The sequence below is a fragment of the Photinus pyralis genome, unplaced genomic scaffold (assembly GCF_008802855.1).
Source record: "Photinus pyralis isolate 1611_PpyrPB1 unplaced genomic scaffold, Ppyr1.3 Ppyr1.4_LG5, whole genome shotgun sequence".
Lineage (NCBI taxonomy): Eukaryota > Metazoa > Arthropoda > Insecta > Coleoptera > Lampyridae > Photinus > Photinus pyralis.
In genome coordinates this window covers 48,850,257-48,863,977 of record NW_022170596.1, presented here as the reverse complement: position 1 = coordinate 48,863,977, position 13,721 = coordinate 48,850,257, and the positions used below count along the sequence as shown (strand labels likewise).

The window sequence follows — 13,721 nt, the reverse complement described above, 5'->3', positions numbered from 1 at the left end:
ATTGGGAGAGCCAATGCAAATTAACGAGGTATCTCCGCCATTGCTTTCCGTCATAAAATAGGCGTTTTAAGTTAGCTTAGTGTAGAAAGAGGAGATGAGCTTTGCACCAAAATTCATTCATTCGCGTTTTACTCGTGTGCTGGTAAAAGTCGCGTCTGGTCGGTCAACCGGGAACATTAGAGTGTCGCTTCTGGTTAGTCAAGGCGAACATAGTCAGTGCAAGAGGCTCTCGTTTTGACATCCGAAGAATCAATGCGTGCGATGAGTAGTGATGTTTAATTTCATGAAATTTATCTTTTTGTAACTTACCACGTAATTTATGACGTAACTTACAGTTTTGTCTGTAATTTATGAAATTTATGAAATATACGAGTTTTGGAAGATATTTTATTGTGTAGTGTGGATGTTTGATACTTTGCTGGAAAAGACTCATGGGTAATACGTTTAGAAGTAGGTATATTGTAAATCAACATAAGAAAAACTAAAAACTTAAACTCCTAACCCAAAGTAACATTGTATAATAGACATAAACTTATGCTATAGCACGAAACAAATGAACTACTTATCAAACTAATAAAAAAGAAATTCACAGTCTTCTTTAATTAACTAAAATGGTTGAATCACTTGTACTTGTACTTTACGCTACTTTCTGCGTGTTATCGGTATTGTTTCTTTGTAAAACGACTTACAGCTTATTGACTGAAGATCAGATTCGAGTAGGGATTCTTGGGGATCAGGATCATATACGGACTCATCTGCATTATGTATACTGCAGTTCTGAAAGTAAAATAATATAATATATCGGAAAATGTACTTGTTCACTTATATTACCAGTACTTCTAATGAATCATCTTTACTGTCGGAACCAGCAATATGACTTGCACTAAGTAGACAAGTAGTATCGCGTTTGCGTTTCTGTCCTTTGGTTTGGGGAGTTTCATCAATATGCTCCTCTTCTGCATCAGACGGGGTATCATTGTAACTAAAGTCATCGTCAGAGTTTCCATTTCCTTCTATATCCGACGTCCACGAAATATTCTATACAGAAAATAAATTGTAATAGGACATACAGGTGCTGTACTGTACCTATGTAACTTACAGAGTCAGAATCAGAACTCTCTGAACAAACTTGATTGGTTGAGAATGATTTTCGTGAGTACTTTTCTTTGGAACTGCTAGTAGGTGGTGCTTCAGGGTTATTAATATTTGATTGCTGATGCTGGAAGTTTCTGTCATCCTGAACCGTCGTAGGTTCTTGAGAACTAAACAATTTACTGTTGTGCTGAATATAATTTAGTTTTATAGCTCTTTTGCTTGTTAACCTATTTCTTCTGTTTGTGTGAATTAAACTTTGAGTGCTAAAGCTTCTTTCGGTGGCAGCTGATGTACATGGCATTGTGAGAATCCGTACAGCTAATTTTGAAAGTGAGAGATCTCCACAATAACCTTTCCACCAAGTTATTGCATCAACCGTAGGTAGTACTTCCCACAAAAAATTCTCTGCAAAGAAATGGAGTTTGCCCATGTAGTGACCTAATTCTGCTATTGCAGTTGGCAACATCATGTCTTTTGCCAAACCATTAATAAACTTCATAGCACGCATTTTTTGTTCACTTGACAAGTATGAGCCAACAGAGTGAGGATTTAACAGATCAGCAGCCATGTGGACAGGTTGCATTGCATACTGCTGCCTTTCTGAAAATTTTTGTAATATGTTATTCCTCTCCGTTTCTTGTAATTTTAGCAGTTGTAAATTAGAATCAAATTCTAAATTTATTGCATTGAAGGATTTGCACACTAAATGAATAGAAGGACTATCACCTTCCAGAAGTGTTATACTTTGTGTTATGGGCTTTAAAAGGTTTATTACACCTCCACACTGACCCAAAAATCCTCACTTAGGATAACGGGTTTTATAGTATGAACAACTTTTTGTGTGTCTTCTGTTATACTAAGTCTTTGCAAGGCAAATTTGCACTTAACGAGATCTTCCATTGATTTAACATGTGAACCCCACCTTGTTTTGACAGGCATACTTAACGAAGTTGTAAGTTTCATGTCCTTTTTTATTTCTTCTAGTTTTGCTCGCAATATCTGACTGGACATTATGGTCTTAACAATATTCTTAACAGACACAATGATCTGCTCAACAGATTCTACTCGCAATATATCTGAGCACATCAAATGAAGAGTGTGTGCCATACAACCATATGACACAATATGGGGATATTTCTCTTGTATGTTACGTGCTGCTTTACGCATATTAGCGGCATTGTCGGTAACTATTGCGCTAAATTTATGTGACCCATATTTCTCGATTATCTCTAACATGATACCTTCTAAATAGGTAGCAGTATGACTTGCAGTGCCACTTAAAACAGACTTGACAAATAAAGGGCGCGGGGTTGTGATGATAACGTTAATGACACTTTCGTTTCTTAAATTTGACCACCCATCACACTGAAGGGCCAAATTTTCTGAAATGTTCAAAGTTTCCTCCACATGAATTTGTACTCTCTCAAATTCTTCGTCAAGTAGACGATGTGATAACAGATATCGCCCAGGTAACGTAAAGGAGGGTCTCAGTCTTTTAAAGAATAGTTTCCAGTTTCTGTTTTCTGTAATTGATAGTGGTGTATTACTAGTAAACACTGCCTTTGCAAATAAGGCTGTCAGTTGTTGATGTTCTTCTACTTTCATTACGTCTACAAAACTTTCTACCATGGATCTTTGTTTGTTAGAAATGTAATTTGATTTTTTAACGGGTGTAACGGCAGATAAAGTGCGTACTGTATTTTTTTCAACATTACTCTCATGACGACTACAACTAGTAGTACTAGTACTAGGACTAGACGTACGCGATGAAGCTGTCATTTTAGAGCGAATACTGGTGGGGGCTTTCATGCAATTTCCAATATGGATTTTCATCCTAGTGGAATTTTTTGAATATTTTTCTTTGCAAAATTTGCATTGAACACATGTTGTTTTTTTATTACTATCTATACATTCTTCAAAATACATCCACACTGAAGACCTTGGTTTAACCATAATGCTGGAAAAATATTCGAGATTCAGCCCTGTAATGTATCAGAATTCAGAAACGTTAAATTTAACGTGCAGGTTATTTGTAGAAAACGTTATTTTGCCTATACTAAACAATGCAAAATAACGTTTTTTGACAGATAACCTGCACGTTAAATTTGACGTTTCTGATACATCATTGTATTTATTTATCATAAAAAACGTGATATATTATATCATACACATATCTGGTAGAAACGCAATTTATTTTTCTTAAAAATTTACCGCATTGACATAGTAGAATAAATATAATCATATGATTTCACAGATAGTTAACGTCGGGTTAAGTCTGTCTACCTACTTGTTAAATAGGTACTTCTACGTTCTACCAGATTTATGTGATCTTAATTTTGTGACAACATTAATAATTTAATTTAGATACCTTGTTCGTTGAATCCAATAGATTAGGTATATTATTTTACTGATTCGTCAACACAACACACAAGAGACGCATAGGCATAGGTACGCAAAACTAAAGTCAGCACAATTACACAAGGCGACACGCGGTAAGCCGTAAGCACAATGCAACATAATTCCAATAAAAGCAATGGGAGGGGTAAAATGAAACTCGTTAACCTTGATGAAATTTCACGTAAGTTACCGTAATTTATGTAATTTATGAAACTTAATAAATTTCATAAATTTCAAAGATTTCAGTAATTTATAGGGTTTCTGAAATTTCCCTGTAATTTTACCGTCATTTTTGTAAGTTACAAAGTGTAAAATTTCCATCAACATCACTAGCGATGAGCGGTTTCGGTCAGTAGGTACGGCGTTTTCCAAAAGAGGTCTACTTAGAGCCCGAATAATTAAATCCAGCGTTCCGGATTAACCGAGCTTCAAAAAGAAAAATTTAGTTCCAAGCGACAGTGTTTTGGCTATTATCACTACCCTTAGTGTAAGTGGGCCTATAAAATTTGCGCGCGTTAGCTCACAGGAACGGTGCCTTTTGCACAAGGATTAACGAGAGAGAAAATTACGCTAAGAGACAATTACGTATTTCGTCGTAATCGTATCGACTATCGTACTTCAATATAAATAAAGATGTTGTTCGTATTAATAACCATCGTGTTAGTCAGCGAATTCCAAACATTTCAGGCGCTCCGTAGTAGAGAAAAATTGTGTGCTGACCAATAGGAACAACAACCGAAACTACAAACCAGTTGATCATCGTCCAGGACATTTCTTTTCGACAGCTGTAGTCGGAGTCAACCATTTCCATGCCGTCGGGTTAAGAAAGCAGCCTCAGCAATCACTTGTCAACCCCAATGTAACGAATCATCCCCGTGAACTGTAAACCATCCACGTCTCAATAACAAGGATCACCACGACAAGGTTCGCTACAGAAATTGTAATCAAGAGACAAAAAGTAAATTCAGAACCGGATCATAAAGGTGTCGAAAAACTAATGTCAAATTGTATACTTTTTTGTATTCTCATCGAAAGAAATCTCTGAGTTTGTAACCAGTCTTATAAGACTTTTTATTTTTCTGGAATCCAAGCGAATTCCAATTAAATTTCATATTAAGGGAATCGAGTTATTTCGTGACCATAAACTAAAATCAACTGCTTCTGCATCACAACCTACTGAACCATATACAATGGAAGAAAGAGATGGCCATTTCTCGTTAGAAAGTAACTACTCGTCCCTGTGCTAGGTAGGAATTTCAGGTGTAAGTAATTTTTAAAAAAAATTACTTTAGCGGAGATGCATACTTAATTAAGTATCCCAATGTTTTCCACGCCTGTTTTTTTTTCAATATACCAAAAGTCACTCATTTCTGTCGTTGTTATTGAATTGGACAGCGCAAATGACCAGACTCTCACTTTTGTAGTTGTTTAGTTCGCATATCAACTAGTTTTATATCGAAAAGATAATACCATACGCCATTGGGAAAGACACGGGCAATATAGAAAATACACAGTCGAATGTGTGGGTGCTAATGCTCTTGTTAAAAGTATTTCATTTTGGTGACGTTTTTTAAATATGCATTACCAGTGCGTAGCAGGGCGATTTATGCTATTAATTGTCAGTAGTTTATTAGTACAATTGTCAACTTGTCCCCTCATTTCTATCTTACCACCTTTCCCTACCCGTTGCGAGTTTCGAAAGATATCCCAGCAAGGACAAAAAGGGTAAGTTGATAATAGTTTATTTTATTTTTGCTTTGTTAATTTCAAATCTACAGTCCATTATTTAGAAACAGTAGTAATTATTTCAGCTTTGGAAGACATGAACAGGTAAAGTAGCGAACCGATTGAGCTAGTTACCAGTTATATTTTTGTGTGATAGTTTTCTGATTGCGATTTTCATTTTTCCATCAAAACAAAGGAATTTGTCTATCAATAAATAGTATCAACGTTATAATAAAAAAATCTCCCGCAGCAACCATTATGGATTACAGTGACTATAGAGACAGTGTGGTTAAACGATAGTGTTATTTTCTATTGCTAGTTGAGGGATCCACCTTTTGGACAAATATACCGTAGTGGTGGAAATTAACCTGGAAACCAAGGGGACGAATTCATCTTGTTTAACACAATTGTGGCAGCATTATGTAATTATAGTAAAATCTACTAATTCGGTTAAACCAATCAGCTGAATGATAAATTGGAAAAAAAAACATGGCCGACATGGAGGCTTATGATCACACTGTCTTTATACAGTCATTGTATGTATACGAGGATAAAATCGTTAGGCTTATCGACTCAACCTGTGACAAAAACAACAAGAATTGCACAATTGCACGTAACGTGAGTACTTTATGCTGTAATCATAATAGTTCATCAACTTAATTTAAATAAGTCGCCAACATAGTTTCTTACGAATAGTTAACCGAACAGGAAGACCCAATTGAATTGAAAGCAAAGGTGACTAAGAACATTAAAAAATACTGTCCAATAGGACAGCTGATGGAAAAGTTAATATCACATCTCCCTGAATTTTCATATCTTACAATTTAAATAATAGTATATTAAGATACAAGTGTATAATCAAGTCTTTAAAGCACGCGCAACGAGTTTAAGGGCACGACGCAAAGCGGAGTGCTTTTAACGTTGCAAGTGCTTTAAAGACCAATTATACACGTGTATCTTATAGTATTTTTTATTATACCTGCAGTATAATTTAAAAATAGGAAATACAATGAAATCAATTGTTGTAAAATCTAATCAAACGTTGGTAGGTGTAAAATCCAACTCCAGTAAAGCCTATTATAAAGAATATGAAAAGTTGTTTCCATGGATGAATAGGAAGTTACTTACGCATACATTCTTAAATGCATCCATAATGCTGGCATATATGAAGGAAATGTCAAAGGTATTTAAATCTTCTATATTTTGGTGCATTCATTCAAAACTTTAAAGCAATGCTGCGATTAAAAGTGGAACAGATTTGGAAGCATACCCTAAATTACGCGCGTTTGTGAAAGCTTCAACCAAAGGATAGGTACAAAAGCCAAAGAAATGTTCTGCATTTAAGAAAGCGACCTAAGAGGATTTTTTATTTCATCCAGATGACAGTTTCAAAAGTCATACTTGAAGTATCGTTACTTAGCAACTTTAAAGCACGTGTGTTTTAAAGACCCTTTTTCGCACGCATTTGAGTGTTTAAAACGGAGATTGTGATTCAGGTATAATAAAAACAAATTTACACGACAGATAAAATTTAAACAAAAAATTTTGCAATTAAAAACAATTCTAAAATGGAAAAATATACACTGAAATAACAAATTCCGATGAAATAAATCAATTCTGTGCTTATTCGCAATCAAATCCTCCAGATTTAAATTAAATTAAAACATTCGCATATACAAGGTGGCCCGGTATTATTACAGCCTAAATAACGTCCACCTGACGTTGTTTACACCACACTACATTACATTTTCTATAAATTATGCCTATACATTTTTACTGTAGGATCAATACTTTGGGAGGTACAAGAGACCGAATATTATGATAAAGCTGATAAGACGCAACACGGATTGTAAGCAGTGAGATGAGCACTACGTATTCCGTTCATTGTTTACCTTCCATACAACTACCATATGTTTACCTTATTGTTGAGTTTTCCGTTTACGTTTACTTCGCCACTCTTACCATTATCCATTACTCTTACAGTCAACATAAGGTAGATCGCGCGCATATAGTTTAAGATAATCTAGCTAGCGTGTAACAAATATTACGCTGTGTTAGATTGGTGATTTAACAGTAGTATGTATATTCTTCAATTTCTATTGTCAAATTTACAGTTACAAAGGAAATGAATAGTACAACGAATTCATAAAACTGACGTTATAATTAATTGAATTAACACCTATAAACAACCACGTAATAGTAATATGAAAACAATGAATTCAAATTACTCATTACCATAGAGATTATCTTAGCTTATTAAAACGCTATAAATGATCTGGTTCAACATTTACGGCGTCCTATACATAGCATTTATATGTATTTAATTAAAAATTACATTGAAATATCCGTCGTTGAAGTTCATTATGCAGTATAATTTCAATTAGACACGCCCGGATCTTGTATGATTTTATCGCCTACGCGGTGGGCCATGCAAATTTTTTAATTATTAATGAGTGAAGAAGCGGCTATTATTAATTTTTATAGAAATCTCAGCCAGAAATACCCGAAACGTTTGAACTTCATCCACGAGCCTTAAAATATGAAGACGGGACATCTTTTTGCGGACATTAAATTTCTTCTAATTTTCAGCTGCATTTTTATGTAATATGCGTACAATTGACTTTGGCATCTCAAAAGTAACTTACCACGTTCAAAAGTATTGTAGCGAATATTACAGAAATCCCGATAGACATCGAGACCCCGTGAAAGATTAGTTATCGGCGATAAGAACGAAGGCGGATGTGACACAATCTTTCCGGGAAATATGACGTGTTTTGTTCTAGAGTGTTCGGGAATGATCGGAAGCACTCGAAACCACTCGAGTACGATATATAAGCAAATCCAATTGCATTTCAGGACAGTTCCAATTTCAACGCCGAGGTAATAAATGGATCGTGCTGTTATAAATTGTGTATATGTGGGTGTTATAGATCAATTAATTGTAAATCAATAAATCACATAATTAAATTAACGTTACAGTATATAAACATGTACGTTTTCTTTTCGAAGACGGATAGCTTGGTCGTCAAAAACGTACCCATCGAGGCTGTCGTTTCATTTTCATGTAAAAGTACAATTTCTACATTATGTGAAAAAATAAAATATATACAAGTACGACATAATCATAATAGCAAAGAAACCAGCCCTTTAGTCCTTGTCTTTCAATTATGAAGAAATATCTATTTATTTAAGTGGCCCATAAGGTTCTTTATCCATGGGAGAAATTTCTCAAATGGATAATCAAAGACGCACGAGGCAAATACAAGATTATCTAAAACCGCTCAATGAGCAAGTTAGTATTAAAACCGTTTTCCGAAATGGGTCGCAACTGTTAATGCGAAAATTACAAATTCATTACCTACATGAAACAAATCGAACGCGTTTAGGACAGGGTTTCCATGGAGTAATCAAAATATTATCCACTAATGGATAATGCGTTTCCGTTAAAATTGAACGTATGGCTTCTTTATTTGACGGTTTTGGATAAATACCTAAATGTACGGATATTAACAAATTTTATTCCAAGCTTAATGAGGAATTCTTCAATTTAAGAGTAACTCGACAGCATTCTAGACTTGTTTTTCTAATGCGAGTCCTCTGATAATTGAATAGGATTTAATTGCTTTTAAAATGAGTTTTTATTGCGAGCGGCGATTTATTTATTATTTTTGTTGCCGGCCACTTAGATAACCAAAAATGAAATAATTTTCGCAAATTAATTAATAGCATCAAGTCCTTTTATGTACTGAATTAAAGATCTTATTTAATATAATTTTGTAATATTATTTGTCTAATATGTAGATATAATTATGCTGATAATAGTTCCTAATAGATCTATCCTCAATTCTTGCGCAATAAATTTCAATTTTTGAGCGAATTGTTGGGAAACTTTCGTGAAAGTGAGTTATAAAAGTTTTGAGGTTTTCGGTACTCCTCGAACGTCAAAATAATTACTTTTGGGCTTATACCGCGTTGTTTTAGCTCGCTTCATATTTAGTTTGCCATGCCTCGTGCATTATTACCCAGAATAGGGATTGTCAGTCTTTATTTACCCGCACCAGTATCATATTTATGATCTCACTCTATATTTTACTTTAGTGGTATACCAGTGATTTATGTACTGCTCGTTTACATTTCTAATTCAGCATAGCTGTATTTCTTATCATACATCTACATGCTTTGAAAATTCTGTAAGTTCTTTTTGCTATATTAGATCACATTAATATTTTACAAACTACAACATTGTAATATTAACACCTAACCTGTTAAATCTCAGTAACGTTTAAACATTTCAGTTTCCTTATTACGATTGAAATGTACAATCTATTGCTGTGTAAACTACATGGGGGTGTCGACTAGATTGAAACAATGCCGAAGATGAGAGCGAGCCACTTTGTAGTCTAAAAGTACGTGTTATTGTCGTAATTTCGGTCTGAATATCGAAAACAGCAATCAAGACATCCTGTTTGTAATATATATTGTTGTGTTATTTTGTTTTAGTTGTAACTTGAAAGAAATTATAGAGCGTCTGGATGTGACAATTTTGTTTAGTTCATTTAATTAACCGGGGGGGTTATTAATAATTTGAGACACAGGATTGCGTAAATTTCATGTTATAGTTTTGGTTCAATTTCTTAGAAGTGTTCTGTTTTTATTTTATTCCTAGAATTTTTTTCGATGTAAATTTCTTTTTAAATTTTATTTGCCGTTAACGAGGTATAGCGCGAAGTAGAGATAAGGTTCTTCGCAGAATTGCCGGGCGTACGTGCCGTTTAGCAAGAAGTTGAAAAATCGACGCTTCGCGTGATTGGCGGGCGGAATGTGGAAGAAAGGAGAAGGGCTTTTGGCTTAAATAGAAAATTTTTGAAGAGAGCGGGGCTTTTTGGTCGTGACAAAGCCAACCGGCGCTTCTTCGGTTACGTTATTTTTTGAATTTTGTGGAAGTTTTTTGCGTAGTGGATCCAGGTTTAATTAGAATTTTGTGTCTGCCGTTTTAAGAAGAATTTATTGAGAAGTTTAAGAAGTTTGTCGTCGTCCTGTTTTTTTTTATTTTGCGGAAACACGGAAGTTTTGAATTTGTGGGTACCCGAAGAGAGAAGACGTCGGTGTTTGAGTGTTTGGTTTGCGTGTTTGTGTACGGATACCTCTTTTTATCGGAGTACGTTACTCGGACTAATTTTAAAAGTAAGTAGTAGTTAGTGGTTTGTTTTGTCTTGTTTTTTTTTTGTAATGTTTGAGTAATTTGTTTTTTTTGTGTGTGTCATTTATCTGTTTAAAATTGTAACAATTTGTAAAACAGAAATTTACGCAATTTTTTGTCTGAAATTAAACCAGTCATTGCAATCCAGGTTTTGTTTATTAGAGTCAAAGAGAGGTAATTGTCGGCGTCTCTTACTTTGTTTCAAGTTGATTAAACCTGGGGGTAAAGTTTCATATTGGAATTTAAGGATTTGGTTAAGCCACCTATTTATGTCATTGTTGGAATGCTATAGGGTGGCAGAATCCAGCTGGACCTTGAGATGCGGATAAAAATTTTGTTTTCATTTTAATTACAACTGAGCTAGCTAGAGGTAAATCGTGGGATTCCCAGAAGTGAAGGTTAGGTCTCACAACAATATAATTCAAGTTATTTCATTTTTCATTAGACCTGGGAATTTCAAATACTAGAATTGGGAAAATTGATTGATTTATTATTTTAGTGTTAGTTTCTTATTGTAAATTGATTGTTAATTCGTTTAATTCCATTTTTTGCATTTAGTTTGTACAATAGATTAAAAACGGGTAATTTAGAGAACATTTAATCGAAATTTGTGGACGTGAGTTTAAAGTTTTATCTGGTCAGGTGTTGATAAAAAGTTGTTATTGGACAAGAATTAATTGGTTTTTCGACATACAATGTCACGTGCGAGATAAGCGATGCAGGTGTGTTATCAGTTTTGACGGAATAGATGGAATTTTGTTTGTCATCGGGAATCAAGATGTTGATTTTATTAGAGGAAGTGGTTTTTGCCTAAAGCGGAAGAATTAAGAGTAATTTTGACAGAGAGCGTAATTGTCTGTGACGCTAATTTTTGTACCGGTAGTCCAGCAGGCTATGCTTTTTTAAAAATAAAAACAACTTCTATCCGTTCCGATATAAATTATCTACCTTAGTTCCACATAATCGGATAGTGATACAATTAAAATTGAGACAACGTGTCCTAGACCTGTTACATGAGAGACACCCCGGAATGACTGTGATTAAACGAAGGCAAAGGTGTGGTGACCAAGCCTCTCGAAAGACGCTAAAAAGCACGTCAAGAATTGCAGGAACTGCCGTAAAAAACCACCACCACCCCGAACGACCATGGAAATGTTTAGCGATTGATCTTATGAGCCCCCTCTCCAATCAGTTTTAGTAGTGATCGATTACGACTCACGATACCAAGAGATAAGGGTTTTAAAATCAGCCACTTCGACCACCATAATAAAACATCTTTCCGTTTTATTTGCAAGATTGGAAATCCCCAAAGCCATCAGGTCTGATACCGGGAGGCATAAGTCAAGAATTCCAAAGTTTCTGGGAAGAAAATGGAATCACTCCCATCCACACGCCGCCATATTGGCCCCAAGCGAACTAGAAAGCAGAGAATATGAATCGACCAATTCTAAAATGGTTACAAACGAACTACTATTTAACAGAAGAATTTGGAACAAGATTCCGGACATTAATGATCTTGTGGGGGGAGATTGAACTATCTTGTTGTTGTTGTTTCGTTACCTGATTTGTTACCTGCGTTGCGTATGTTATTAACGGATTAAATGAGAATAAACTGGAGTACATCAAACTTTATTCAGCACAGAATATATGAAGATGTACTCTATACGCCATGTTCATTGTCACTTCTCGCATTTCCAATTTCTAACAAATAATAATGTCACACTAGGTATACAAACGGTTAGTGACATGGTTGACTATAACATTTCGTGATGTGATAGGTATATAATTTTCAGGTCAGGAGTTTTTGAGTTTTACGGTTAAGGTAACCACAGAATTTTAGTCACGTAAATATATCCGTGTCAATCTTATTGTCCATTACTACGTCCTTTCGCTGCGATCTTAGAGGAAGAAATAAATTCCGGCTCATCCTGACCGCGGACATAGTTGAGTACAACCGCAATGGCAGTGGACGAGACAACCACTCGGGGAGATCGCCGCGAATTGACTGTAGATGTGCCTTTCGTCTACCATAAACGTCCGTGTACGTATGGTACAGTATTTCATATGGGGACTTCAGTTCGCTCGAAAGCGACGACAATTGCCGGCCTGTGTGGCGCAGCTCAGTTGAAGCTGAACTTCGGTACTAAGGGTCCCTGGTTCGAATCCGAGTTCGGGCATGGATATTTGTAAATGTATAGGGGAGACTTTCCCAGTACCGGACAGGGCGTGTTTCCAAAAAACGCCGCTGGCTCCTGAGGGTGGGCAAGGTGGTCAGTGCCCACCCTGAAAAAATTCAGGTAGGTAGAGAAAAATGAAAAAGAAAAAACCGAAAAAAACAAATTAAATTTCTGTTCAGTAATTTTTTTTTCTTTAAATGAGTTATTATAGAACAAACAGCTCCCAAAACTTGTATAGTATTATTTGTATTAGTATAGCTATAGTATAACGTTTAAATTTTCTGAAAAGCCCGAGCGCAAATCGTAAAGTGGTATTTAATATATTACAAAGTAGATTGTCTGACATCTCATACTGTAAAAATCGGATTGAAAACCTGTTTTTTAATAAACTATTTACAAGAAAACTCTGAAACTTATAAATTTTATGACAAAGCCATATATCACTTTGCGTTAACTAAAAACAGACAGATCGAATTGATCTACAAGCAGGTAGGTACCTTAAAAAGGATAAATTCGTACGTAATTATACATATGTTGTTCAGAGTTTTTGTTTGGTTATTTGTTAATAAAGAGTTAATTTTTGTTTTCGTTTTAAGTTTTCTAGAATGTTATTTCTGTTATGATTCCTTTTTACGTACTGTTTTTTAAATAATATATAATAATGTATATCTACCAAAGTTCTATCAACGATTACCCAGTCCCGTTTCCCTTCCTGTCACGAGAAAGCTTTAAACCGGTTTTTGCTGGACGGTTCACGTACAATTTAGTATAGGGAAATGATATTTTTTGGTCGCTACTTCACCTGCCCACCCATTACTGAACTCCACGAACCGCCACTGCGCTAGGTAGCATGTAAATAAACATTTGACAGACAAGCTAGTTGTCACTCAAATCTGCTGTACGGTTCCCATTCGTTTCCCGCCGGCGTTTTCTAAACAGTGAGTAAGTGATTAGTTTTTGTTGTGCCGGCGCCTTCCTGTCTTAAGCTTCACCTTCTGATCTCCGTGACTTGGTAAGTAAAATGTCTTTAATTATATTTTGTGTTAATACGACTTACTTGATAAATAGACAGGAGCAATTAAGTTTTAATTTAAATCATTAGCTTAGTATGCAAAATTTTAGTACTT

General features: G+C 35.1%; 1 protein-coding gene across 1 annotated transcript; it reads right to left on the bottom strand.

Moving 5' to 3' along the window:
- Positions 1–326: 326 nt before the first annotated feature.
- LOC116170116 lies at positions 327–2,838 on the bottom strand. The gene is made up of 3 exons (XM_031486307.1): positions 1,100–2,838; positions 832–1,038; positions 327–777 (listed from the first exon to the last, which is right to left on the bottom strand). The coding sequence occupies exons 1-3, from the start codon at positions 1,676–1,678 to the stop codon at positions 643–645; spliced, it is 921 nt and encodes a 306-aa protein (XP_031342167.1). The 5' UTR covers positions 1,679–2,838; the 3' UTR covers positions 327–642.
- Between the last annotated feature and the right edge of the window lie 10,883 nt (positions 2,839–13,721).

Excerpts from the sequence above, each read along its gene's own strand:
- LOC116170116 (XM_031486307.1), bottom strand. The coding sequence starts at position 1,678 with ATGCAACCTGTCCACATGGCTGCTGATCTGTTAAATCCTCACTCTGTT. Across the intron at positions 1,039-1,099 it reads AGAGTTCTGATTCTGACTCT|AATATTTCGTGGACGTCGGA; the intron begins GTAAGTTACATA and ends TTTTCTGTATAG. Across the intron at positions 778-831 it reads ATGATTCATTAGAAGTACTG|AACTGCAGTATACATAATGC; the intron begins GTAATATAAGTG and ends TTTTACTTTCAG.